The sequence below is a fragment of the Anthonomus grandis genome, chromosome 8, assembly GCF_022605725.1.
Source record: "Anthonomus grandis grandis chromosome 8, icAntGran1.3, whole genome shotgun sequence".
NCBI classification, from domain to species: domain Eukaryota; kingdom Metazoa; phylum Arthropoda; class Insecta; order Coleoptera; family Curculionidae; genus Anthonomus; species Anthonomus grandis.
The window spans coordinates 8,569,583-8,597,138 of record NC_065553.1 but is presented as its reverse complement, the minus strand read 5'-3'; the positions used below and the strand labels follow the sequence as shown (position 1 = coordinate 8,597,138).

The following is a 27,556-nucleotide window of genomic DNA, read 5'->3' as shown; positions in this document are numbered from 1 at the left end:
TTAAATTGAACATGTACGAATAAGTATATCCGTAGTGCATCATATCATTTCGTGATGCTGTAGTTAATGAATACTTGTTTACGTTATTGCACTTTGATTTGATGTTGAAATTTGAAAATTTCAACAAATTCAACTTGAAATTTAGCAACAATTATATATTATTTATTTTGCAGGACACGATATATATTTCATATAAAACAATTGATGCACAATATATTAGACAATGCAATAATATATCTACAGTTCTATTTTTTTAAAGTTTTATAAAAAAGATATAAGGGCGATGATAATTGGGGTAATAGTATAACATGATGATTAGGAATAATTGTTTTTTTCTACACTTTAGCCCAAAAACCGTCAAATTTGACTCTCTTTAAACAAAATAACAAGCATTTTAGGGAAAATGGCATCATACCCATTTAAGTTATGCCTAGAAATTTCATGTATATATCCCTTTTTTGTCTTTTTAAAATAGTGAAGAATTTGAAAATAAGTAATATAATACTGTAAATTATTTTTTTAATAAATTTCCTATTTTTTATAAATCTTAACAAGACTTACTCTTTATCACAGCCGTTTGTAAGTGAGATTCCATTTTCCGGAATAGGACTTGGTTCGGGTTCTTCCTGCAGGGGGCTTTCGAATATTAGGGTTTCCACCATTGAGCCTTTTGAGCTACCAAACGATACCCTGTAATAGGAGAAACTATCATCAATAATTTTTACATACTATATCAACAAACATCATCGACTAAATCGACCAAAAACAACGATTTATATTTTTTTTAATTCATATAAAGAAAAGCATGACTATAAGTGCTGCTAGATGTATTGTAATTTAAAATAAATATTAAAACGGTTACAAAGATAAACATTAAAGCTGATAGAACCTTAAAAGTAATGAAGCATATATATTATTGTTGATTCTTGTTATAAGTGCACATTTTTAATTAACAAAACGTGAAAAAAAAAAGGATTTCTACTAAAAACTTAAAAAAAATATTTAACTCAAACCCTAGCCTCTAACTAAGTATTTAACTATAAATATTATCTGTGAATAGGGTCACACAATTACAGGTTACTTTGCAATAACGTTTCTTAGACAATCTGCTTATATCTATGTTTCAGAAACTAAAGAGTTTTGCCTAATAGTAAAACAGTTTTGTGATTTGAGTAACACACCAAAGTTTCCAACCATAGCACTATTTTAACTACAGATGTTCCATCTTCTTTAGAGCTATAAATTATTAAAGCGCTTATATTTATATGGTTTTCTTCCAGTGGTAATGAAAATATGCAAAAATCATAACTAGGGCCTAATATAAGAACCTTACAAAATAATAACAGAAAAAAAATTATTGCAAAAAAATATATACAATAAATAAAGCACAAAGAATAAACCTAAAAGTTATAAATGATAACTACTAGTTTTTTAGTTTCTTATTTAGGAATTACTACCTTTTTTATTACTAACAAGTAATTATTATGACTTATGGCAGCTCTTGATTGTTTGCCGAAAGAACGACAGTAATTTAAATTAATCAGGAAATTGATTACGTGACACTAATCCTTCTTTAAAGATTATATTTAGTACAGTTTTTGGTTGGCCATGCGAAAAAGGAAATTATGGTAATGACAACAACGGGCTTTGAATGTAATTTTAAATTACGCAGAGTTTTCTTTCCACGACGTCTACTTTGTAAGGGAGTCAAATTTATTTATATTTAAGTAATTAAAATGTTTTAAATAAAGGAAATACATTTTGGCTTCTTAAGAAAGAAATCAATCAATACTTAACTCACAGCAAAATTCAAGACTATGATAAGAAAATTAATTTAAGCAGTAGTAGCCAATAACGTTTACGACATAAACAGACACGTAAAAACTCCCTAATTAATTAAGTTGCCCAGGTGGCACCATATCACATAATACGTGCATTAATTTTATTAGATATTAAATCATGAATACGTGAAAGCTGTCATTTACTCACGTGTTTAAGCCTTCAAAAATCGAAACTGAATGACGAAGGGTGCAGCGCATTTCCGCTAACCTAATAGTTACAAAAATAGGCCTTCTATGGAGAAAGTACATAAATGGTTTTTAGCACTTTAATTTTATTAATTAGGGTTTATGGCTTATAATTCATGATAAGATTGTGAAGTAACCTCAGCTAGCATTACAGGATATAGTTTTTCCTATGTACAAATTAAATTTTATATTCGGCACTGGCGTGCATACAGACTTCGAACTGGATATTTTTTTTAAAAAAGTACGCCGCTCGTTTTTTTTGCAATAAAAAATATTTTTAAATTAGGTAATTATTTTTGCATTAAAAAGTTTAAACCATTAATATATATAGCTATAACGCCTAAATCTGATTATCTTAATCAATTATTTTTATAACTTTATTTTTAGCATTTTTTCATTTTTTCAGTAAAACATCGAATCCATGCCTCAAATACATCTATACATGTTTATATGTATCAAATTTATTGAAAAGTTTTTTCTTTTAACTTTACTTCCCTGTAATGCAAAATAATAATGTTTAGGACATACACTTATAGAAAATTTTTTGAATTATTTTATCTAAGAAAAACACTTTTGAATTTTGTCGCAATATTAAGAAAATACCCTGAATATAAAAAATGTTATTATAGATAATGAAGCCACTAAAGAAAAAAAAATTTTAATATGGACAATTTTTTCGCAATAACATAGTAGTGATAACATACTACCTTAAAATAATATGATTAACGCTTTTAGTTTTATTTATCAAATCATTAATACTGGATTTAATTTCTGGGTTAGATTTTAAATATAAAGTTTCCCATTATAGTAAGCAAATATTATTAACTTTGAATAAATAAATTTTATTAACTTTAACTTTGAATAAACATTCAGTTAAAATAAACATTTGTACTTTATATATAATTAAAAAATCTCTACAAATTTAAAGCATACTTTCAATGGCCTTATTTCGAAACCATAATAAAAAAAAGTGCAACTGATTTTGGTTAAAAATTAACATTTATAGTTCAAAACATAATTATTATAATACTATATGCTTAATAATTATATGAATAATATCTCCTATTTTTATTTTAATTTCTAAAAAGGTTTTTCGCGAAATTTAATAATTTTGTACAAAAGCACTTGACACAATAACTGAAAGACGGTAACGTGAAGTTCAATAAATAGGATACCTTAAAAAATTTAATACAGCAAACCGGGAACAGACGTCAGAAGTAATTACGTTCGTTCCGCTAAAAAACACTAAAATAATCCTAAGGCTTTTAATTTAGTGGTTTAAGAGTGAAATCTATTAACACTTTTTATTCGCTTAAAAGTTATTCATTTTTTTATTGCAGTGATTTAATAGATTAAGAAATATTTTAATCTTAAATTTAGTTTGAAATCCTTAGTAGATCAAGAACATTACTAATTAGCCTTATATATAGTTTTATAAAAAGACTGATAATTAATCTTCTCTTTTGAGATAGTTCTATTGACCATGAAATATTTTCATACAAACATAAAACAACAAAATTCCTTTATTTTTTCTGCACCAGATGTGGAAATTCGAAAGCTGTTACCAGATTCCTTAAAAATAGTTTTCTTATTCAAAATAAGAACAACACAAAGGATTTAAGAGATCTGGAGAAGCAAAAAACGGTTTCTGTGTGATTTTATATAAATTTAACTAGATACACTTCCTAAAACTACCCTTTAAAAAATGATTGATCTGATTAACCTTACTAAGGTAGTGTTAGAGGCATAACCCTTTCACAGAAATTAACGAGTTCTCTATCATCAAAGCTCTAATGTCTAGTCATAGACAAATTTCTGAAGCATATACTGTTGACATTTAAGTCATTATCACATGGAAATTCATCAGGATAGTTTGTAAGCCTATATAAATGAACCCATGGTAGAGATTTTCCTCTAAAGCCATACACGTCTCACAGCCAAGTTTCTTAGTAAAATATCATAATCAAAGGCTTTAGATATATCATAAAATACCGCAGAAGTACAATCTCGCTCATCAATGTTAAGATACAGCTCCTCAAGTACCCGAAAAATAGTGTCACTAGTACTTTTATATGTTAGAAAGCAAAACAGCGAAGCACAAACATATTATGGCCCTTAAAAAAATGTAGTCGATCTTTAATAAGTGATGGTAAAAGAGAAATGGGCCTCTAATGAAATGGGATTTCATTGTCTCTTCTTTTGAAAAAAGGAATAGCAGAGGCTTTTTTTTATACTGATAGGAAACTTCCTTCCTCGAATGAATTGTTAATTGCCTGAAGGTGGTAAAGGCAGAATGAGGTAAATTTAAAAACATGAATTTTTATGGAACAAGGCTTATAACAGGTTGTATGTAACAGGGCGAAAGTAACAGCTTCCAGCAATGGCCTTTCCATTAATCCCTATGTTTCTATTACATTATTTCTTTGATCATACCGCATTTATGGTATTGATTTACTTCATTTGACATTGGTTTAATTCAAAGTATTTAGAAAAAATTATTTGCCACAATATTTGGAAACACACCATCAGAAAAGTTTAAATTACCAACTACGGGCGTATCATCAAGACTTCGCTAAAGAAGTTTTGATAGAAATATATCACATTTTATTCACTAAATGGATATTTTTATTGTTTGGATTGTTGAGAAAAAAATCGTTTTTTCGAATAGACTCTGGGGAAAAAGAGGAAGTATTATTGGTTTCTTCTTGAAATAAGAATAGAAATAAGTCCTCCATATATCTAACGCAAAAATTTTAGAAGCTATCAATCATTTTATAGTATATCTGGTTGCACCATCATATTAAAACCGTCACTTAACTCCAAGCTTAGTAGCAGCTTTTAGTAATTTTAAAATTTTTTCAACCTTAATTATCAACGTGTAATAACAAAAGTATAGTAAATTTTTGGTTTATTCATAAATCATCTCAAATACTGATTATCCGGATAATGTTTCTTCCTCAAAAAAATTAAAAATTATTTATCAAACTGAATTTAAAAAGTTACTGATGAGTGGGCCATATAAAAAAAATAATACATACTTGCATTGATTTTAACAATGTAAGAAAATTCAAATTTCATTTCAAAGGGGCTATATCCCGATTGCCTTAAACTGCTTAAATTCAAATAAAATCCTTTCTTTACATTCTATCTAAGGTAAAAATATTGTACTTTTGTATTGTGCTGCTGGTTATATTTTATATTGATTGAAACACCTACACAAGATTATTTCGTATTTCTGTGCCTCTCTTAAATGACATTGCTGACATTTACATATCTATTTTTGGAAAGTAATTTTTACACAAAATCGTTCGGAAAATTGAGTTTTCACGCTTTTCGTTCATTTTGTATTCTGTTTTAATTAGCTATTAAAAAAACATCTTAAGATCGCAAGTTTATTTTGTTATTGAAAATACATAGTTACTAAAATATTTTCTTTCACAGCGTTATTAATTACTTTGTAACAACTATAATTGTTCTCTCATTAAATCAAAAGTAACACATATTCTCTCTAAGTATCGACAGCTTTACAACGTTCTTCCTCAAAAAAAAGAAACCACAGTCCTTTCAATACATCTTGTTTATTATTTCTAGACTTGGCTAAATGAGTTCCAGAAAAAGAATTTTATTTCTTCGTTTATGGTTCTTTGTGGAAAGGATGCATCCCGCCGATTGTTGATCTTTTTCCTCTTCCTATTGCATCTCGATAATGGCGTCATAAAATGTGCTCTGATTGATATATGGCTGCAGGTACAATATTAGAGAAGTATCGTTGCTTTTAGTTTACGATATCGTGAAACCTTATTAAAGATTTTGTATAGCTATTTGACATGTAAGAAGTACTAATTAAACATGTTTTACTTTACCAAAATATTTTATTAAAATAAAGCTTTATGATGCTAATTTTTCACAATAAATGAAGTGTTTTGGTAAAGTGATTTTGTTTAAAATTTTGATCAAATTATTAAATTTTTCAGGATTGCTATTATTATTATCGCATTTATTATTTAAATTGACATCCCGAGTATTAAAAAAAATTAGAAGTGAAAGCAGCAGCAGTCAATAAAAGTTAATCTTAAAGAAATTGTCGATTATGAATTAATTATCCAGAACGTAATATCGTTATGTTAAACATGACTGCATTATAATAAATTAAAATTAAATTTATTCGATGCAAACCATCGCAAGGCTACACTAATTAATTTTTTTTTATTAGCTACAGAAACTGTTAAAATAAAATAAATGTAGTTCAATTTAAATTGTTTATTTTAGATATTCTACGTTCAAGATTCCTATTGCTAAAGTTCAATTTTAAGGAGAAATAAATAAGAAGAAATCGTCTAAGGATATTTATTTTCAGTATAATACATTTTTAAGATCATGATAAGTTTAAATAAAAACTTGATTAAGCTCATACTAATGTGTTGTTAAAATTGTAACTAAATTTAAACATGTACAACAATTCATTCTTTTTTACGCTGCATTGTTAGCACTTTCAAACAAAATATCTGAGGAATATCCATCAACTTATTTTCTTTATATAATATTTATGTCTAGGGTAAGTGAATTTTTGATTAAACATTATCGTAAAATACAACTTTTGCATGATTTCTAGTTTTTTGAAATGTGTTGTTTCATAGGCACATTTCATAGATAATAACATATTATTTGTTGAAAAAAAAAATGTTTTTTTCTTAATATTTGACACAATGTCGATAACTCAAAAAATTATTCAGATATAATTTTGAAAATGTGTACACATATTCTGTGGCTAATTTGGTAGGACACCTATTTTAGCGTTTTTTAAAATTCAAACAAAAATTTGCACAAAAAAATATTTTTTTTAAAAATTTGACCAAATGTCCATAACTTAAAAAATGTATCAGGTACAATTTTGAAAATTTGTCCACATATTCTCTGGATAATTTCGCTGGACACAATTTTCAGCGTTTTTTAAAATTCGTACAAGGGTTTGAGAAAAAAAATATTTTTGGAAAAAATGGTTATTTTTTTATAAAGATTTGACAAAATGTCCAAAACCCAAAAAATTTATGAGATATTACTTTGTAAAATTTGTACACATATCCTCTGGATAATTTGGCTGTACACCTATTTCAGCGTTTTTAAAAATTCGTACAAGAATTCTACAAAAAGATCTTTTTGGAAAAAATTGTTTTTTATTGTAAAAATTCGACAAAATGTCCATTACTCAAAAAATTAATCAGATATAATTTTAAAAATTCGTAGACATATTCAATGGACAATTTGGTTGGATATCTATTTCAGAATTTTTAAAAACTCAAACAGGATTTAAAAAAAAAAAAATCTTTTGGAAAAAATTGCTTTTTTTTTCTAAAAATTCGACAAAATATCCATAATTCGAAAAATTAATCAGATATAATTTTGAAAATTAGTACACGTATTCAAAGGACAATTTGGTTGGATACCTATTTTAGGATTTTTAAAAATTCGTACAAGATATTGAATAAAACAATATTTTTGGAAAAAATTGATTTTTTTTTCTAAAAATTTAACAAAATGTCCATAACTCCAAAAATTAATCAAATATAATTTTGAAAATTCGTACACATATTTAATGGACAATTTGGTTGGATGCCTATTTTAGGATTTTTGAAAATTCGTACAGGATATTGAGAAAAACAATATTTTTGTAAAAAATTTATTTTTTTTTCTAAAAGTTTGACAAAATGTCCATAACTCAAAAAATTAATCAGAGATAATTTTGAAAATGTGTACACATATCTTCTGAATAATTTGATTAGACACGGATGTTAACGTTTTCAAAATTCAAACAAAAATTTGAAAAAAAATATTTTGGAAAAAATTGTTTTTTTTTTAATTCGACAAAATGTCCATAACTCAAATTGATGGGATATAATTTTGAAAATTTGTACACATATCCTCTGAATAATTTGGTTGGACACGTATTTAAGCGTTTTCCAAAATTCGTACAAGATTTTGAGCAAGAAAATATTTTTAGAAAAATTTTTTTTTTTTTCTAAATATATGACCAAATATCTATAACTCAAAAAATTATTGTATTATTAAAATATTCTCTAAATAATTTAGTAAGACACCTATTTCAGCGTCTTTCAAAATTCATACAAACTAAGTAATTTTTATTTTTGCCTTAAAAGTATATTATAAATATGTGTTAAAATAAAAGGCATTTATTGAATCCTAACTATCTAAAAAGAATTATCACTCTCCATAACACTGTTGCACTGTCACTTACATTATTAATAGCACCAGAAATATACATTAATTATAACATTTTCACGATATTATTAAAAATTACAGCAATGAATATATATTTTTTTATTTTCGACGTCATTTACATATATATTACCTTCCCTAAAATCAAAAAAGAGGTATTATTAAAGAAACTACTTTTAATAATGTATACGTTCTTAAAATAATTAATAATAGTCCCTAATAATTTTTTTAGATAAGAATAACATTTAAAATCTCGTAGTCACAGTTTCATAAAAAATAACGTTAAGTTCACAATACCACTCTATTTCAAACATAAATTATTTACTTAATCGGCAATAATAAATCTACCAGTTCCAGAAGCTACTGATATCTTACTTTTGATAGTCGCCTATTATTGTAAATCAGGCTTTAATTATGTTTTAATATTTCCTTCTGCTCTTTCCATTTTAGTATTTGTTTTAATTTAAATAATAAGCAATTTTTTAAAATAATACAAAAGTAAATTTATTTTAATGGAGGCGGTAACTATTTAACATACATTATAAAATCTTGACCTGAATTCAGACATAATAAATATTTGATTATATATCAATAAATTATCCTTTTATTGGACACTTTATATTCATAAAAGAAGAAATGCATATTAAACCAATATAGGATAAAAAACGTAATTTGTTATGGTTTACATTAGCTGCAAGGTTATGCTATTTTTAGTACATGATTTAATAAACGTTTTCAATTTAATAGCCCAACTATACCTATAGAAATCGTGAGCCAATTTTCAAAAACCTGCAATATGTTAATTTTTATTTTGTTAATATTTATGTATATAAAAATTGTGTAATTTTTAAAAAAAAGGGTGATTTCGAGGAAATGCATTGAAGACGCATTTTGGGTGCCCAATGTCATAGGTTAGGTATTATATTGTTGATTAATTAAGTTTATTTAATTAATCCACTTACGTTTAGTTTATTATTTTTACCTATATTGTCTAGTTTTTGAGTAGTTCATTCCAAGCAGCATATCATATATTATTATCATTAAATATATATATTTATTCAACGATTTTTTAGTAAATTTTCGGTTTTGGTAGATTTATTAACCGTATATGGTCAAGGCATATTTAATAAACTGAAGAATATATGTATATCATATACCATTCTGTTTAAAAAACGGAAAACATTTCGACATTTAAACAAACTGGCACAACCAACCAACCAAAAATAAACCAACTTTTATTCATACGTATTATTTTGTAAAACAATGATTCTTGAAAACAATTTCTTACTGGTAAGTGGTGCGGGGTGGGTGGGGGGCTAAGGGTAAGGTTAATGAAAAACTGTCTTTTTGCAAAAAATAATTATCTTAGAGAAAGATACTTATGAAAATTTTTATAAAATATATAAATATGTATAAAAAATTGTGATAAAACATCTATAATTCTTGTATCTATACGTTTCTTACATAGTAGCATTTGATGAAAAATTATGTAAAAATTGATCTAATTATCACCAATATAGACAAAATATGGGAATAATTATTCTCTCTGAAAGTATGCTTACTGGAGAATTTTAGAAAGATACATTCGTCGACTTTAGAATACCGTTAATTATGTATTAACTTGATCTAATTTTTCTGTTACACAGGTTTTCATAAAATGTACTTTTCTTTTAGAAAAGATAAATAGTATTTCTATAGTGAAAGCACATTATATATTTTTGTCAACAAAACCTTAAGAATCACTGCCCAAATAAATATTTTATTATTATGAAACTGGTAAAGGAAAACAAGTTTATGTGTACCTTTCACATTATTGGACGTTTAATAATAAATTTTTATCAATAAAATGCTTTTTTTTGCATTATAATTATATTTTAGGATAGCGTATTTATTATAATTTTGGAAAAGTATAATAATTTATTTTTCTTTCTATTTTATAATCAAATTATAGACACCATTCATGGAAATTTGAGATTTTTGTCTAAGAGTTTAATGTCTGGAAATTCTTGGATTTTCTTAGCTTCCTAAAAAAAACATTATTTAAATATTCTTATTAAATTTTCTATTTCAAAAGTAACGAAGAAATATTTTAAATTTTTAAGGAAACCCTAATTTTCCCTAATAAACCCGATTTCAAAAAACAGATTTTTCTCAGGGTATTTTTTAAGCAGGATATTCTCTAGGGTTTTCTTGGATTTTTTTCTTGAGCCTATTTATATTACATTGTTATTATTATTCTTAACAAATTTTCTATAAAAAAATATCCAAGAAAATACTCAATTATTTAAAAAAATTGAAATGTCCTTATTCGAGGTAATTGGAGTATTTTTTATGATTTATATAAAAGTTAAGTAAACAGGAATTTTTGATAATGTTTCTTTGATTGATTGTATATTTAAAAATAATGAGGAAATATTTAAGAAAAATATGCACAATACGCAAAAATCCAAGACTTTTTGAGGAAATTCACGAATATTACCAATATATCTGGAAACACTTGGTAAAGCAAAAAAAAGTGTAATTTTCATTTTGTTCCTTTAGTTTGATTCCACTTAATTATGATCTTATGATAAAAACCCATGTAATGCACAACAAATAAGCGGATTTACTTCGTTTCCTTAAAAATTAATAAATAAAATATCACTTAGTTTACAGTTTGTTAATAAATGGTTGAACTTAAGATAAAATACACTTGATGCATAACCATAAATTTCAAATTAATTAACTATTTGAACCAGTAAGTTCAAAGAAAACGAATATGATGCCAATTCCAATAACATCGCTCCATTAAACGGCCTTAAACAAGAACAATTTCAAGTACAGAAATAGAAATAACGGATCCTCAAGTACTGCGAGCATTTCTATTACAAATTTGTTCTGTCATTTATGTCCCGATATCCCATCAACTGTCTTCTTACATGTACGGTAAAAGATAAATCGCTTTTTAAATTGAATTAAACGTCTATTAACTGAGTTATCTAATTTCTCGGCAACTTAATTGAACCAAATAGCATTTATATACTTGAAAGATCATCGATGGGGTTATTTTTTATTGGTGTCAATTACCGGTTAAAATTTGTCTGTATTTGGCCAAAGAAAAAATGCGTAAGAACTAAACTGGTTTACGTCGCCTACAACCGTCCCATGGTAATTAGAACAAAAAAAGTCATGGGAACCAAATCTGACAGGATCTCACCGACAGACTCTTGATTTTGCTAAATGTTGTGTAAAATTTTCCACTCGGTTGCTTCCGAATCAATGCACTTAGCTTGTTCATTGTCAAGTAAAGGAAAAAGTTAAGCGACTATTATTAGAAAATAACTGATTTGCCTAGCTGTACTGAAAGGAGGCCTTACTTTTTTAGTTGTTTTTGCGGAAGATTATTGTTATTAAATGTCGAAGCTTCTTTTGTTTCTTCTGCGATTATTTTCTATTGCAGGGAAGGAATGAAGAGAACGTTGACCTCAGAAGTTATAGAACAATTGAATTAAGGAGTTAGTTCGTTAAAAAAATATAATGATAAATTAATAAAGTTTTTTAAAAGTAAATATGCGTGAATAAGTCTATACAGGATATTGTATTAAAGGTGGCATGAGGGAGAGCCAATTGATAAAAGTATTTATTATTTTGATTGACTCACCAGATATTGATAAACTTAGTCTTATTCAAGAAAGAAAACGTTTGGTTCTTAAAAGGAAATAATTGCAACGTCACATTATTACTCATATTACCTATTTTTGTTTAATTTCGCAATGGAAAGGCATAGGTATTCATATATCATAATTATAATTAAAATAACTTTGCAACAAAAAAATGTTAATTGAAATCGCCATTTTTACAAATTTAATTCATAAAGTTCTCGTTTGTTGTATGCTCAACAAGTTTTCTATGTTCTTATTAACAACTGATGATGTTTCTGTTTTTATCAGTAATTTGACAATTTGGCCTTTGTGGTACTCCTAAAAGTCGTAGTCTAATAATCTAAAAGTCGAGATTTTGGCTCTCCTAAGACCTATATCGTGGACGCAGTATAAAAATACGCAAAGAGTTATTATAAAATGAGTGTTTTCATAGGTAATTGAACAAACTGCAATAAAAACACAATTTTAAAATGATACAGAGGATATTAAAGAACTGAGACACAGATATGTCCCAAAAACCGGAAAAGCAATCGAAATTTCGGCTGTTCTAAGACCTATATCCTGAACGCATTTTAAAAATAAGAAAAGAATTATTATGAAATAAGTGTTTTCATACGCAACTGGATAAACTGCAATAGAAAAAAACAATTTTAAAATGATACAGAGGATATTAAAGTACTGAGACACGGATATGTCCGAAAAATCGGCAAAAAGTCAAGATTTTCGCTGTCTTAAGACCTATATCCTAGACGCAGTTTAAAAATAAGCAAAGAATTATTATAAAATGAGTGTTTTCATACGTAATTAAATAAATTATAATAGAAAAACACAATTTTGAAATGATACGGAGGATATTAAGCAACTGAGACATGGATATGTCCGAAAAACCGGCCAAATAGTCGAGATTTGCCTCTCCGGAGACCTATATCCTGGAGGCAATTTAAAAATAAGCAAAGAGTTATTATAAAATGAGTTTTTTTTATACGTAATTAAACAAATTACAATAGGAAAACACAATTTTGAAATGATACACAATTTAAAAATAAGCAAGAGTATAAGATGAGTGTTTTCATACGTAATTGGATAAACTGCTATAGAAGAATATATCCTAAATAAAGTTTAAAAATAAGGAAAGAATAATTATAAAATAGGTGTTTGTAAATAAATATCGTCATTGTAACGGAAACAAAAATAAAATTAGAACAGTTTAGTAGAGGAGATCCACCAAAGGTACTATGGACTACAAATAACCACTAATTATAAGCTTTATTACCTGCAATCAGCTAAGAAAGGTATATAACATAAATGGCTTTTAGATTTACAGAAGTCCAATTAGCAGAGGAATATTTTAAGGAACTTTTCCGAGTCTACTGATTCACAATGCTGATAATGATTTCTTCTAGGCAGTTGAAGTTACCACAGAAAGAGAAGGAGAAGTGGAAGAGTAAGAAGAACTATGCGCTAACTTAACTGCCTGCAAGTAGGCATAAGTAAGGAAAATAGACTGTCAAAAAATTCCACTAAGCCTACTTGGTTGTTTTATCAACGTCATGGCAGATAAAGATTTAAATATTTTAAGACACCCGCGTTTATGTACGGACCGTTCAGTCCTCCACCCGACCTTCCAATAGGCTTTGAAGAGAGAAAGCAAAATATAGAGAAGTTGAGCTTTAATAACTCAACTGCCTGTGGAAAGAAAGAATGAATCTACCCTTAAGATGACTGGTCGTAAATTCAACCATGTATAGATGTTCTATTAGGAATCACAATAGAGTAAGTAACCAGGTTTTATTATCAACTTTATGTGGATAGTTTTAAGTTGTTAAAGGCAATTTGAAGCCATTTAGACCAAAAGAAGTTCAGTTGTTTGGCGACATAGACTAGTTTAATGTTGCACTGTTGAGATAATGTGGTAGAAGTTGCAACCAGATAATTTTTAGATAGAGAATTTACAGATTATGGACGCCAAAGAAATCTGAAAATGTTTAGAAATAAACCATGTCATAAAATAGGTCATCGAATGATAAAAAATAAATTAATAACTAGGTTCCTCCTTATCAAAGCTGTAACCATAACTCTACCCCCAAAGTGCCATTAAGCGAACGATTCCTTATAAACGTTTAATCAAAGGCAAAATCTACCTACTACATTAAGCCTAAGAGTTAATTGAACTTTCTATTTTCATTATTTCTAATCTAATTACTATTTGTTTATTAAAGGCTATCTGTAGTTTCAATAAGCAAAAGGTATTATCGTTCATCATTTTTTTTACGTCTGAAAATGGTATAACACGACTCGCATGTATATGCGACGTTTTTCTTCTGACCCCGTGTCTGAAAACGTGACCAGACACTCCAACCAGAGCTTTGTGAGAACTTTCGATCCGTGGGTTAGTCTAGTTTACTTTTTGGATTTTTGATACGGTGGCCACGTGATCACGTGCATAGGTTTATAATTTTATACCATTACATACATACATACAGAGTGTACATACTCTGTTATTTAAAAAAGTTTAAGTTTTTTATCTGTTAGTCATAATTAATTCAATTTCGTAGCATTACTATCGTTCATGACAGTCGATTCTGAGGTTTGAGAAGGAAATATTTTTTTCATTCCTGTTGTATTTTATTTTTTATGCTTCTCCCATAATTATGTCAAATTGGTATATTTATTACATGAATAATATGTTAAATATCATTTCATGATACTTGGAACTAAGATGAATTATTCTATTAATCAGTGTTTTAAAAAAAGAAAACAAATTGAGTTCTCTAAGGAATAGTCACAGGTTTCAAGTATATAAAATATAAGGTCAAAGGATTACACGTGTTTCGCTTGTACTAGGCATCATCAGATATTTACTAGTAAAATGAATAGCAATGCTACAATATAATATTTAAATTATTTTATTATGTGGTAACTAGTCTCCGTCTTATTTTTCTAACTGTTAATCTTTACCCAGGACTTATACTGCATGTAGTATTTTTCTATCATAATGTTTGTCAATTTTTCTACTTATTAGTGAATACAAATGAAAAGCTGATTCCTGGTACAGGCAAAACACGTGTAATCATTTGACCTTATATTCAATATATTGGAGATTGACGAAAACAAAGAAAAACACAAAGTCACGATCTCACAACATGTAATAAACGGGCAACACGTGTTTCGCTCTAGTTAGAGCATCATCAGGCCTAAAATAAAAATATTACTTAAACAAAACTAAAATCTTACATAAAACAATAAAAAACCTTTAGAAGCCATCCACACGCTTCACAGTACATAAACAAACAATAATTTCTAGGTTATAAATTGTACAAAGCAAAAAAATAAAAAATTAGAAAGATAGACAATTCTAAGTGCAGACTGTGCATTGATAATTAATTAGAATGAACTAATAAAACTCCTCATGAGAATGGATTTAATGAAAAAAATTTAAGTAGATGTGAGTTGTTATAGACCAGTGAGTCGTAGTGAAAGACTATCATATCGACAACACTCTTCTAATATATACTAATCACACGGGCACAAAGTGGCAGTCTTATAATTTTAATAGAATGACATGTGTTTTGCTAAGCTTAGAGCGTCTTCAGGTTTTAAAACGCCTATATACTTAATATCAATAAATTAGAAATAACGATCTTTTCGTGAGACTGAAGGTATATTTCTGTTTAATCCATGATACTTCTTATAAAGACTTAAATTAATTACTAAATTGAAAAAAAAGGGTTCAAGTTAATAATTGTTCCATTTCTCTACTATTGTATTATTCATTTTAAAATAATTATTTTCTTTTATAATTTAAGTCACTTCATTCATACTAATTTCTTCATTTTATTGCTCTCGTCTTAGATAAAGAATATTGGATTTTAAACAGATCCTCATTATTCTATTTTTTCTTAAAAAAAATAGCAGAAAAAAGTTGTCAAAATAATGAATTTTTAAAAATTCAAACTTTAACTCTAACCTAATAATCATGATCCTTTTCCACTCTAAGTATTTTTTTAAGAAATTTAAAATTAATATACCTTGTAACTGCAATTCAATTTTTGCAATTGACCAACTTGTTTTTTCCAAAGGTCATGTTGCACCACATTTTCTTACACTTTTATCTCTGCTACTCTTAATGAATTGTACTACTACCAATTAATTTTCTGAGTCATTAAAATCAAGTTTCCCAGGTCATAGGATTAAATGTATTAATTAAATTTGTATTAATTTATTTCTAATCTATTTATTACTTACATCATATTAGATTTTATAACATATCAGTAATAAAGCCAATTTCTTAAATTACAACATATTACTGATTTGTCTTAAAAATTTGAAACCTAATAGTTTTACTCTTTTAAGGCAGAATTAGCTTCAAGGACCGCGATCTCTAGAGCATACTTCATATTTTTACTAAATGGCGCCAGATCCACTACGAAATTTTTTCATATATTTAAGTACATCTCATTAGAGCTGGTGATTCCATTCATGTGGTTTGATAAAAATGAACTTTATCCTTTTAAGTTAATTTCAAATCGTCTTTTTTCACTGTTTAATAAATTTTCTCTTTTTGTAAGGATTAAGCCTTGGCGTTGAAATTTAATAAATAGCTTTTTTGCAACACGACCTTGTTACAGATCGACCAATATAGGCTGACAGGTAATATGCAGTAAATTGCCTCTAGAAAATATGTATACCTTCAACATTTCTATACTATCATAAAAAATAAAGTCCTTTCAATTGCTAAGCATAATTAACAAATCAGCAGCAAGTGCAAAAACCCCTTTCCCGCTCGCATAGCGATGGCAACGAACGGTTCGGTCTGTTATATTAGTGGGTGCAAGCGGAAAAATGATTATCTCTGATCATATTTATTTTGTTTTAATAACCATCAATTATATCTTACTTAAGCCCGGAGGGTACCAACACTTTACAGTTACTATAAAATATTAAGTGGGAGTGAAATGGTTGGCTTTTCGTCGCTTGTAGCTACGATTAGGTCGGCCTGTCTTCATAGCAGTTTCTTTTGTTTCAGGAATTTTGTAGCTCAACGCTCGAGTGTCAAGATTTATATGATAAAAATGTTATTATTAAGTTTGCTCGCGTAATAATATTAAATTGCAAAGGTGAATGAAACGCTATTTTATCACTTTTAATGCATAACTTAATTGAATATGCACTTTAATTATATTTGAATGAGATTTACCTTCATTGCTGCTAACCTTTACCTTAAGTTTAATTAATTATATCAATAACTCACATGTATATTTGTCTGTATATATTTTGCTCGTACAAATTTTTTTTCATTGCATTAAAGCAAATCAAAATAATCAAATTAAAGACTTTCAATGCATTTCCAATTATAGCAAAAATTATAGCTATTTTTTTGTTCAACATATAATTTATTTCGTAAATAACCAGTGAATAAATCAAATATTCAGAATGTGTTTGTGAATTCTCTATTGCAGATATTCAAAGGCCTCTTTCGTACTCAGATTTATTTAATGGAAATGCTACAGAGATCTACGAAACCATTAATAGAAAATCAGAGAAACATACATGAAAATTTATCTTTAGAAGAACGCCTACTATATTTTCAATAAGATGGAGCATCTTCTCTTTACGTAGTTACCTTAAGGTAATAGTTGGATTATAATTATCCAGTGAATGAAAAGAAGAGGCCCTATCCACCTAGATCTCCGGATCTAACACCTCTTGACTTCTTTTTCAGTAATGCTTTGCTTTTTCCATAGAAACATTTGTAGATGTACTTCAAAAATTTGAAAGTAGATTTTATTATTGCAATAACAAAAATCATTTTTAACATTTATGAAAATAATAATAAAAATGTCAAAATAGAGTTTTTATTTATTGTTTTGCGTAATAAATAGAGAAGAATTTACTAAAATGTGGTTTTCTATGGCATCATTAGAAAGTATTTTCCAAAGTGATGTAAAACACCTCTGTATTTAAGATTTTAGTGGTGTATCTCGCTCTGTGCAAGGGATTACAGACAAGGATGGGATAATATGGTTGTTTTTGTTCCTCCTTCGTTTTATATAAGCTGTTTTCAGTGTTTTTTATTCAGTTTTTCGTTCCTAATATGTGACCATTTTAGGTTTTTAAATTGTCACCCTTTATATGTTTATATCATGTTAGGTACAGATTTTTTAATGTTTATCTTAATAAATATGTTACACTAAGCAGTTACTAGATTCCGCAACTTCACTATAAAAATAAACTACCCTTTCAACTTCAAAAATTAAGTTGCACAATAACGGTTTATTTTTTGACATGCTTATTTAAACTTAATGTACTTTAAAATTAACTGTATTTTTCCGATTTCTGTAAATATTTTTAAAATTGGATTTAAAAAAAAATCTAAAATAATCTAAAAAAATAGTCAAAAATCCTGTTTTTTTATTTACCTAATAAATTTGCAATAGTAAATATTCAAAAGAAATTAAGAAAATCTTAGTTCCTATAAAAGAATTGCTGTTTATAATCTAATCCTATTAAAAAGAAAAGTAATTGAATCGGTGAGATATAAAACAGTATAAGTCCAAAATGTATCATTCCAAATATGTACAAGTCCGTACTTATACTGTTATTCAACTCACTTAATATGCATCGGAATTTTTTTAAATTTACGTTTGATATTTTGACCACATTACGTCGTTATACAATTACTAGTATTTTGCTTAGGGGTCGATCATATTTGACAAAAAAAGGCAAGCGAGTTAAGGCAAACACTGTTCGACCTCCATGCAAGTAAGTCGTGACTAGTATGTAGAGTTAGCATTTGCAAATCTTGTTGCACTGATAAAAAAAATATTTTCATATTAATATTTAAATCGTTTTTCTCTGACATCAAGAAAAATTTAAAATTTTTAAAAAGGAATAAAATCATAAAATATATGGTTTATTTCAATATAGCATTAAAATGACAAATAGATCATCATCTCTGTATACTATGAATGTTTTATATTAAAAATTTAATTCCGAGCAATAAAAAAATAATTGGCTTCAATAATTTATTTTATTTCCTATAACAGTTAATATATTTATTTTAAAATATTAATAACAGTTAGGCAAATTCGTAAATTTCACAGCTAAAATATGTCAAGTGTAAACTCTGTCAAAACATGGGAATTTAGAAGTTTGTATTAGGTTTATCGTTTTCTATCCCTGTGACATACTGACTCTTTGGTCTGCGCATCTCATCGGCTACTTGGATATGGTTGAGTAGTATATATCTTATTTCAACGTAACAACGGCTACAACTTTCCTACACAAGCAAAAATTCTATCTAAAATAGTTTTAAAACCGATGACTTTTTATTGCTTTCCTGCAAATTTAGACTTATCCTGTTTTTGATTTAACCGATTCAATTAAATATACAAGTTCTTAACATTTTCTAGATCCTTATCATCAAAAACTAAACAACTTCAAAAATATTTTTACATCGCTGCAATTCCGTGAGAAAATAAAGCAGACTGCTTGTCTCAGCAGCGAGATAGTTTTACCCCAGCTGCTAGCCCAAAATCGATATTGCACCTACGTCAAAATTTGCTGCACCCTCTTGCCACCCCTCGAAGTTATAGGGGTGCTGCACTGACCTAACTTGCATGCTTGACCTTCCAGCTATTTTTGTTCGATTTAATGAGTCTTTCCTGCGTAATTTTATCATTCGTAGTCGCTTATTCCGCTACATATTAATAGGTGTTGAATAAATACTCTATTTAATTATTATTAGGGTCTTTTATAACAAACGCTTTAATAGTAAAGAAAGTTTAATGATTCACTATATTTTTTATACTGTAATATTCACTTGAGCAAGTAGGTAATTTTAAGAAGTGGCCTCATGTTTTAATAATTATGAGAAGTACCATACGCAAAGTACCGTTCTTCATAGTTCCGCTCTCCGTGTACAAGCAGCCTATTTATTTTAATGAAGTGCCTACAATGACATGATCTGCATAATTAAAAAATTGGGAAATAATTGTTCGAGGAAGTGCATTATGCACTATGGTGAAATAATTGCTAATGAGCTGACTAACTGGACATACGACTGTAATGCCGTACAGGTAGTTAAAAAGTGGGTTAAAAAAATGTTTATGTATCCTGTGTTTCTTGTTGTGGATAGGACCGAAAGCTACATAAAATTTTATTTTTTGGTTCTCGGTTAAATTAAGCGTCTATATAAAAGCACTTAATAAGGTTATTTTTAACTTAATTAGTCTTTGTTACGCTAGGCTTCTTAAACTAATGAACGTGTCTGGATTTTAAAAGCTAGTAGATTCTTGAAATTATTTGTTTAGAATTTCCCAACTTTTAGAAATGCTAGTTTACTTTTCGAACCAAACTATTTCAAAAATGCAGAAGTAGCAGACCACAAAATTTAGTAGTATATACACAAGTAATAAAATAATTGGGCCGATCGCAGGCAGTTTTCATAAATTTAACTTTATTTAAATTAAGTGGTTTCATAATATTGATGTGCAATTACACTTGTTATGTAACTTGATTATAAATCAACAGGAAACTAAGCAGTATTACAAATGCGGGTGTAAATATTTGCATTTCATTTAATTATTAGTAAATAATTTTGTGCTTGCTGTACTACAATTTGTGCTTAATTATTTACCAAGATTAATATTAATATGCTCAAATTAATATATCTGTTCTTAAAAGTACTGGAGTAAATTTTTAAATATAACAAAAACATATGAATATATTTGTCTTCTCTTGACAAAATATAAACAAATAAGTTATTGAACATTCATTATTTCATCCTTATACAGGGTGTCTGCGAAAGGTTGAGAAATCTCGAAGCTAAAAATACTATAGACCAAAATATGTTAAATAAACCAAATATACTTTAGTCCAAAATTTGATAGTTTGCGAGATAGGTGTGTCAAAGTTTCAATTTTATTTTATATTTTTCCTTAATGCTTAAGAAGCATTTAACATTTTGACATAAACTTCGGTATAGGAAGATTTTCTAGTATGAGAAACAATGCTCTGTTTCCTTTTTAGGCCAAAATTCTAGAGGGCGCCACTTAGAGCACTATTTCGGTAAATAACCTATCATAACTTTATTGTGTTATCCTGTATACAACAACTGACCGAAATATCTTGGAAATTCCTGACTATGGTGGAAAACTCTTTGTCGAAGATCACTTTTAGTTTCCACTGACTTACCGTACCGTAAACGCGTCGTTTTAAATCATCCCAGAAGAAAAAATCCATAGGAAGGATTTGGTGATCTAGCCGGCCACTATACACTTTTTGATCGGCCTATCCTGGATCTATCTGGATAAACTCTATTTTTATGCTCTTTAGTAGCTAATAAACTAAAATGAGATGGAGCACCGTCATACATAAACTACGAATTCATGAGTGTTTGTTTCTTTTTCTTCAATCAGAATGAGGTACCTAGATGGCCAAGGGAATTAAGCGACCCTACTTCATCTTTGTATATTAGTATTTCATTTATTATTTAAAATTTCACAAAAAATAGCTTTTTTATTTTTATCACAATATGATATACCTACTTTAGATAATAATCAATTATGAGTCCTAAATAATATCGGTCTCTTCAGATCCGTTAATTGGAAAAAATTATTATAGTTTATGTTCTGTACATATGTCTTTGCCATTTGCTTTTCTTCATCCCATGTATTGCCATAAAAGAAAATATGAAGAAGTTATGAAGATGCTCTTTTTAATAAAAAAAAATCAAAAAGATTTTTTGTTTGACTCCTTATTTTGAAATACGCTTCCTCAGCATTATTGTTTATGCATAAAAGTTTAGTCACAACTAATTTTCTATATATGTAGGTTTCGACTTCGTAATATTTACTGAACTAAATTTAGTCATGTGGGCAGTAAAAAAATGGCCTTAGCACGATACATGGCATATAACCATCTACTTAAGTGATATTTAATATGGCGAACTCTAACTGTTTTAGCATTAGAAAGGAGAAATAATAGTTAGTTGCTGCATCGCGTGGAGGAGGATAATACACTGGTTAAGATTAAATTGTTCTAAGAAACCCATAAAATATTCATATTTTATTCATAAGCAGTAAATTTTGTCACAATTTAATTAAGCAAAACAAAAATTCTTTTATGGATAAAGGAATAGATTTTTAGTAAATGAAATAATGTATGCACAATATCCAAAAATATTACGAATGTATATGCGTTGCGGTGGCGTCAAGCTAGCGGATAATGAAAAAATGAGCCTTTGGAATTGCTCCAAAATTCCAAACTCTGCTATGGAAATATTATTTTGTGAAAATGAGGCTTTGGAGTTCAAATGCAGTAATTTGTTGGTTTTTGGACGACACGTTGACGTATTAATGTTTTGTTTATGGTAGCGAAAATTGTCGAAAATAAAGGTTTTAATAGACTAATGAGCTTAGAAATTTGTCACATTCTTATAATTTCATTAATTAACCAAAATCGTAGATCCCTATTTTAAACATTACTTTTGAAACGTAATTTTTTTTACCAATTTTAACTGTCTTGACTGACTTGACGAAAATGACACAGAATTAGTTTACTCCAATATATTATTATATTTACATCTTTTAGTTTGTAGCTGGGTTCTAGACTTTAAATATCAAGATTCCCGATTATAGGCTATATTGAACTGTTTTCAGAGCCTTTAAGAGACCATTTATCATATGTCGTTTTATTTCTTTGGTAAATCAAATTTTTATCTATTAAAAAATATCCGTATTATGCTTCTAAATGTTTACAGATTAAAATATTCTTCTAACTATAATGAAGTTAAATTGAAGCTCACAAAAAATATCAGGTCAAATGACACCAGACTATTTAATATAGACATGCACCCTTTAAAGGAAAACAAATATATATACTTCAACTGAAAATTATATGTATTTAAAAGTGCTTGGTTTATATACCCTGTATATTTTAAAATAAACTATATTTACAAATTTTAGATTTAAAAGTACTAAAAAATTCAGGCTGTTAGAAAAAGGTTAATAAAAAAATAAAATTTCAAGATTATCCTATAAAGTAGTTATCTTCACGATTCATAATTATTTATATACTTTTTAATTATTTTATTTTTATTTAACTTGCTATTAAAATCCAAAAAATGGTTAACAAAGTGGTCACCTCACTTTTAAAAAATAATACAGATGTCTGTTAATGTAATTAATAGAAGCAATTGCTCAACAGCTCAACTCAGCAATTCTACAATTGCTCCAGTGCTGTTAGTTCATCATAAAATAGATATAATAAAATTTAAAAAACGGTCAAAATTTAACCAAAAAAAGTGTTAATTTAACAGAATCAGAAATATCCCTTAAAAGTTAATTTTTTTAAATTTTTAACTGTCCTCGACTTCAGACATATGAGAGTTTCAATAAAGGTCATTGAGGCATATACTAACGAAATTCTAATTACTTAATAAACAGCCTTAGTGCAAGTTGGCATCGTATTATATTAAAAAAATAGGGGTCTGTTTGTAACCCTATTTTGCACCAGTTTGGTAAATCATAAAGACGCAAACTTTTTCCAAGGAAAAACAATATATTTGTGTGGGCGTCATCCGCGTAAAATATGTTTGATTCTAATTTGGGTTAATTTTTTCCCCAAACTGAGAATTTGAGATCTTTTAGTTACTATACGCTTATACTATACACAGTGTTTCAAAAATCCGGGGTGATATTTCAAAGGGGTAACATATACATTACTTAAAACAAAAGATTTTTTATTAGTAATTCTTGAATAAACCGTCACAAAATCACAATTCACTACTCCTTCGAGCTAAAACAGCTAGATGTAGTAGTAGTAGGTAAAAAATAAGGTACGATGTTTTTTATGTCATAAACTTTATTTATCTAATGAAAATATTAAATTTCTAAATAGAAATTCTACAGAAAAGTACATTTTTAATGCAAAAGATTTTTTCGTTTTAAATGTTTATTTAAGTGTGTTTTTTGAATTTATAGTTGGGTATAGTAATTAATTATATGAGGCAATGAGGTTCTTCTGGACGTTTGCTCACAAATATCAGAATTTATCCATAGACAATGTATAAAAACAATATTATTCATTTAATAATATTACCACGAGAACCAATACATTCATTTAACTTAACGTCAAAAGTTGGCTTATTTTTTTTTACTCTTGAGAGGTTAAAACTAAAAACTGATATGTTCTATTACGTTTTATTTACATTTTGTTTTAAGATATATACAAAAATAGTTATTTAATTAGTTTTAAAGCATTTAGAACAGCAAGTAATTGCAAAATCGACAAAGAGTTTGGATTTCACAGACCTAAAAAAAAAATATTAAAAAAAAAGACACTTATTAACCATTTTCTATCACTCTCTCAAAAATGATATACTGACTGAATTTTGTCTTTTTAAAAGCTATCAGAATATATTATTACCCGTGTAAATTTATTTTCTGCTTATTTCCTTTTTCCCATTACACATGTAGGCATATTTTAAACAACCTGGCGTTTTGCTCTATTTGAAATTCCTTCTATAAATAGAGACCCGGTGGCTCCTGCAGAAATTTCGTAATACTCAGGGAGGAACTCAAACTAATTATCTATATAAATAGTGTTAATATTTTTTTAGTTAGTATTATTTATATGTACTTTTTAAATTTTATTACCAGAACAAGGATCAGTCCATATGCTCCAAATTCTCAATGTATGAATATTTAAAAAAGATTGTTTAACCAAAATGATTACACTTGTATATTTATTATTTTGTATATTGAACCCTTTTCAAGGCGAAAACTATGCATAGGCCAAAGCACTGCAGTATATAGTATTTGTAACGCGTTTTCAAAGATAACAGGTGCAGACCTGCATATCCTAGTGTAAAGCCTACAATTTTACTAGCAACTTCTTTAATTCGAGTATTATTAATTTAATAAGGAAAAGAACCGACCTACGCTATGATTATCAGAGTTCGCCAAATGGAACATGAATAAAAGAAGACCAACATAAGAACATTTCTGTACGTAAGTACAAGAGTTCTTCCACCAGCACACCAACGTTTTAGTAGCTTCCAACAGCCAAGTTCCTCAGTTCCAAGTTTTAACTCGATAACCTTTAAGAGGAATCTAAGTATATATGAGGCTATGAGTGCAATATCGGACTAACCCACAAAAATTCAAAATCGACTTTATTGTAGAACATTGTTCTACAATAAAGTCGTAGAACATTGTTCTACAATAAAGTCGATTTTGAATTTTTGTGGGTTAGTCCGATATTGCACTCATAGCCTCATATGTAGGTTTAGCGGTTAGATATTCGGGAAATTTTAGAGGCTGTATATTTTTTTAACTGCTGTGTAATTTGGTTTTTATTTAAACCACTCGTAAATATAGCCTTTGCAATTGAACTTGAGTTCAAATTTTTACACTAAAATAATTGAAAAGGGTTGCTATAGGCATAGATTACAGAATGATCTATCGAATACAGTTCAGGAACACGTCAAATTAGATATACAGGGGGACGTTTAATTATGCATTTACTGAAGTTCTGTCAATCACCTCCTCACCTCCAGCTAACCTCACTTTAATATGTCAAATGGGAACCCCCATCGTGTGATACATCATAGTAAGGAGCATAAAATTCTCTATTCAACGGTACCAAAAAAAATTAAATCGGTAAATGTGTAAGCAAATAGTTAGGGAAAATGTCTAGTTAGCGATTTATTTATTAGCGATTATTAAGGGTGGATCGTTTTGAAATGAAAGCACTGTATATTTCCGGCATAAGTAGCATTACTTAACCACAAATTATTGCCTATATATACATTCAGTACAAAAATCAACTGTGACAAAAGTATGAATATATTTGAAGATATCAGTATCATACAAACTTATGATACCTTTGATCCTGCTTAAAGAAGTTGGTGAATATATATCCAAACAAGTTGCAAAAATATATATTTACAAATATAAAATCAATATATGATATTAAAATTAATAATTGATACTACTGGTAGCGAGAACTATGATTTGGTAGTGTGTTTAAAAATTTTAAATTATGATATAGTGGCAATATGATGTCGTGGCAATAAAATATTAATATTAGTATTAAATTAATAAATTGGCTAATTAGTTTTAGGAAACCCATAAAATATAACAATATTAAAAAAATTAGCCAATGCAGCTGATTCATTTTAGATGTTATATAGTACCTTGTAAGGTTAAAAATGAATTAACCAAATAATTCTGTGTATTATTAATTATTATTAAGTACACTGTTACTTACGCACCAGCAGGTACATATTCCTCAACAACAAATAAACCAATTACAATCATATGAAACCACTATGTTCTATTTACTACATTTAAATGAAGAGCTTTGATGTTTCTGTTTGCCCTAAACAAGGCCTAATATAAGCCGAAACGTTGGCAATTAAAGAAAAAATGTGGAAAGCTTGGATTTGTTTTTTTTTTGATTATTTATGCAACTAAACAAATATTTCTGATTTTTTCGGCAAAGAATTCCTGTAATGCAAGCTCCATATCAAGGAATTGTCCAGGGATTATTTTTTTCTATTTTGTGCATTAATAGCTTATTAAAAATGTTGCATTTGCAGATGATGCTATCATTTTAGTATAACCAAAAGATCATAAATTACCAAACAGCTTTACCACTAACCAAAAGTTTTTATTTTACTCTCGACACGTGTTTCGCTAACGATGTTAGCATTTTCGGGAGAAGATTGAAACTTACTTTAATTTGAGTTAAAATTAAATTTTAATGTTCTTCTGAAGATGCTAGGATCATTAGTGAAACACGTGTCGACCAAAGGTTCTTTATTATCATATATAATCTTAAAAAAAATATATAATAAAATAAAATGTAAAAGTATCTTGTACATCTTTCTCTGAGAAATCCAATACACTAGTAGATAATAAAATATCTGGAAATAATTAAACACAATAATCTTCGTTGGTTCTCTAAAGTAGATCAAATACATTATTTAATAAATGAGGTATATTTTATCTAAATTTAAATTCTTTAAAGATTTCTTGTCTATGAATGAACTAAATAAAAACATAATGTAAGGTAAAATGAAAATCCTGCAGTCTCCCTTTACTTATTTATTAAACGTTCAATTTTTATTTTTTTTTTCGATAATTTTTAAAAAGTTGAGTGTTTAATAACTAATCGGAGGGAGACACTGCGGGATTTTCATTTTACCTTAATCTTCAAATCCACTGCAAGTATGGACTGTTTCTATACTATTTAAAACACAATATTTTTAATAGTTCCAACGAACCTAATTTATGAGATCACTGAATGAGGTGGAGTGTTAAATTCACACTTCATTGTTTAAAAGTAATACAAAAATAAGTATCGGACATAGTATACGATATATTAATAAGTAGTGTGGTGGATGTGAAGCAACTTTTTTATTATAGGATGATTTTCAGATCATTTTAAAAAGCTTAGCTCCTGGTCAGCAAACAATAACTGAAAATCTGAAAATGGAAGTGAAGAGTTCAAAGTAATATCTACAAGCTGAGAAAGCAGTATTTGTGACTATTTATGATCTGTAAATTACAGTAAATTCTGTTTTTTTCCTATTTATTCATAAACCTAATATATACCTAATTTATTTTTCATAAGCATTATCCTAAG

The 27,556-nt window shown here is 27.9% G+C and overlaps 1 protein-coding gene across 1 annotated transcript in view; it reads right to left on the bottom strand.

The window, feature by feature from the left end:
• The window catches only part of LOC126739150 (uncharacterized), a 121,811-nt gene that overhangs the window by 53,583 nt on the left and 40,672 nt on the right, over positions 1-27,556 (bottom strand). The window contains exon 3 of the mRNA XM_050444691.1: positions 562-690. Coding sequence (XP_050300648.1) covers positions 562-690 — 129 coding nt within the window. The remainder of the gene's footprint in view (positions 1-561; positions 691-27,556) is intronic.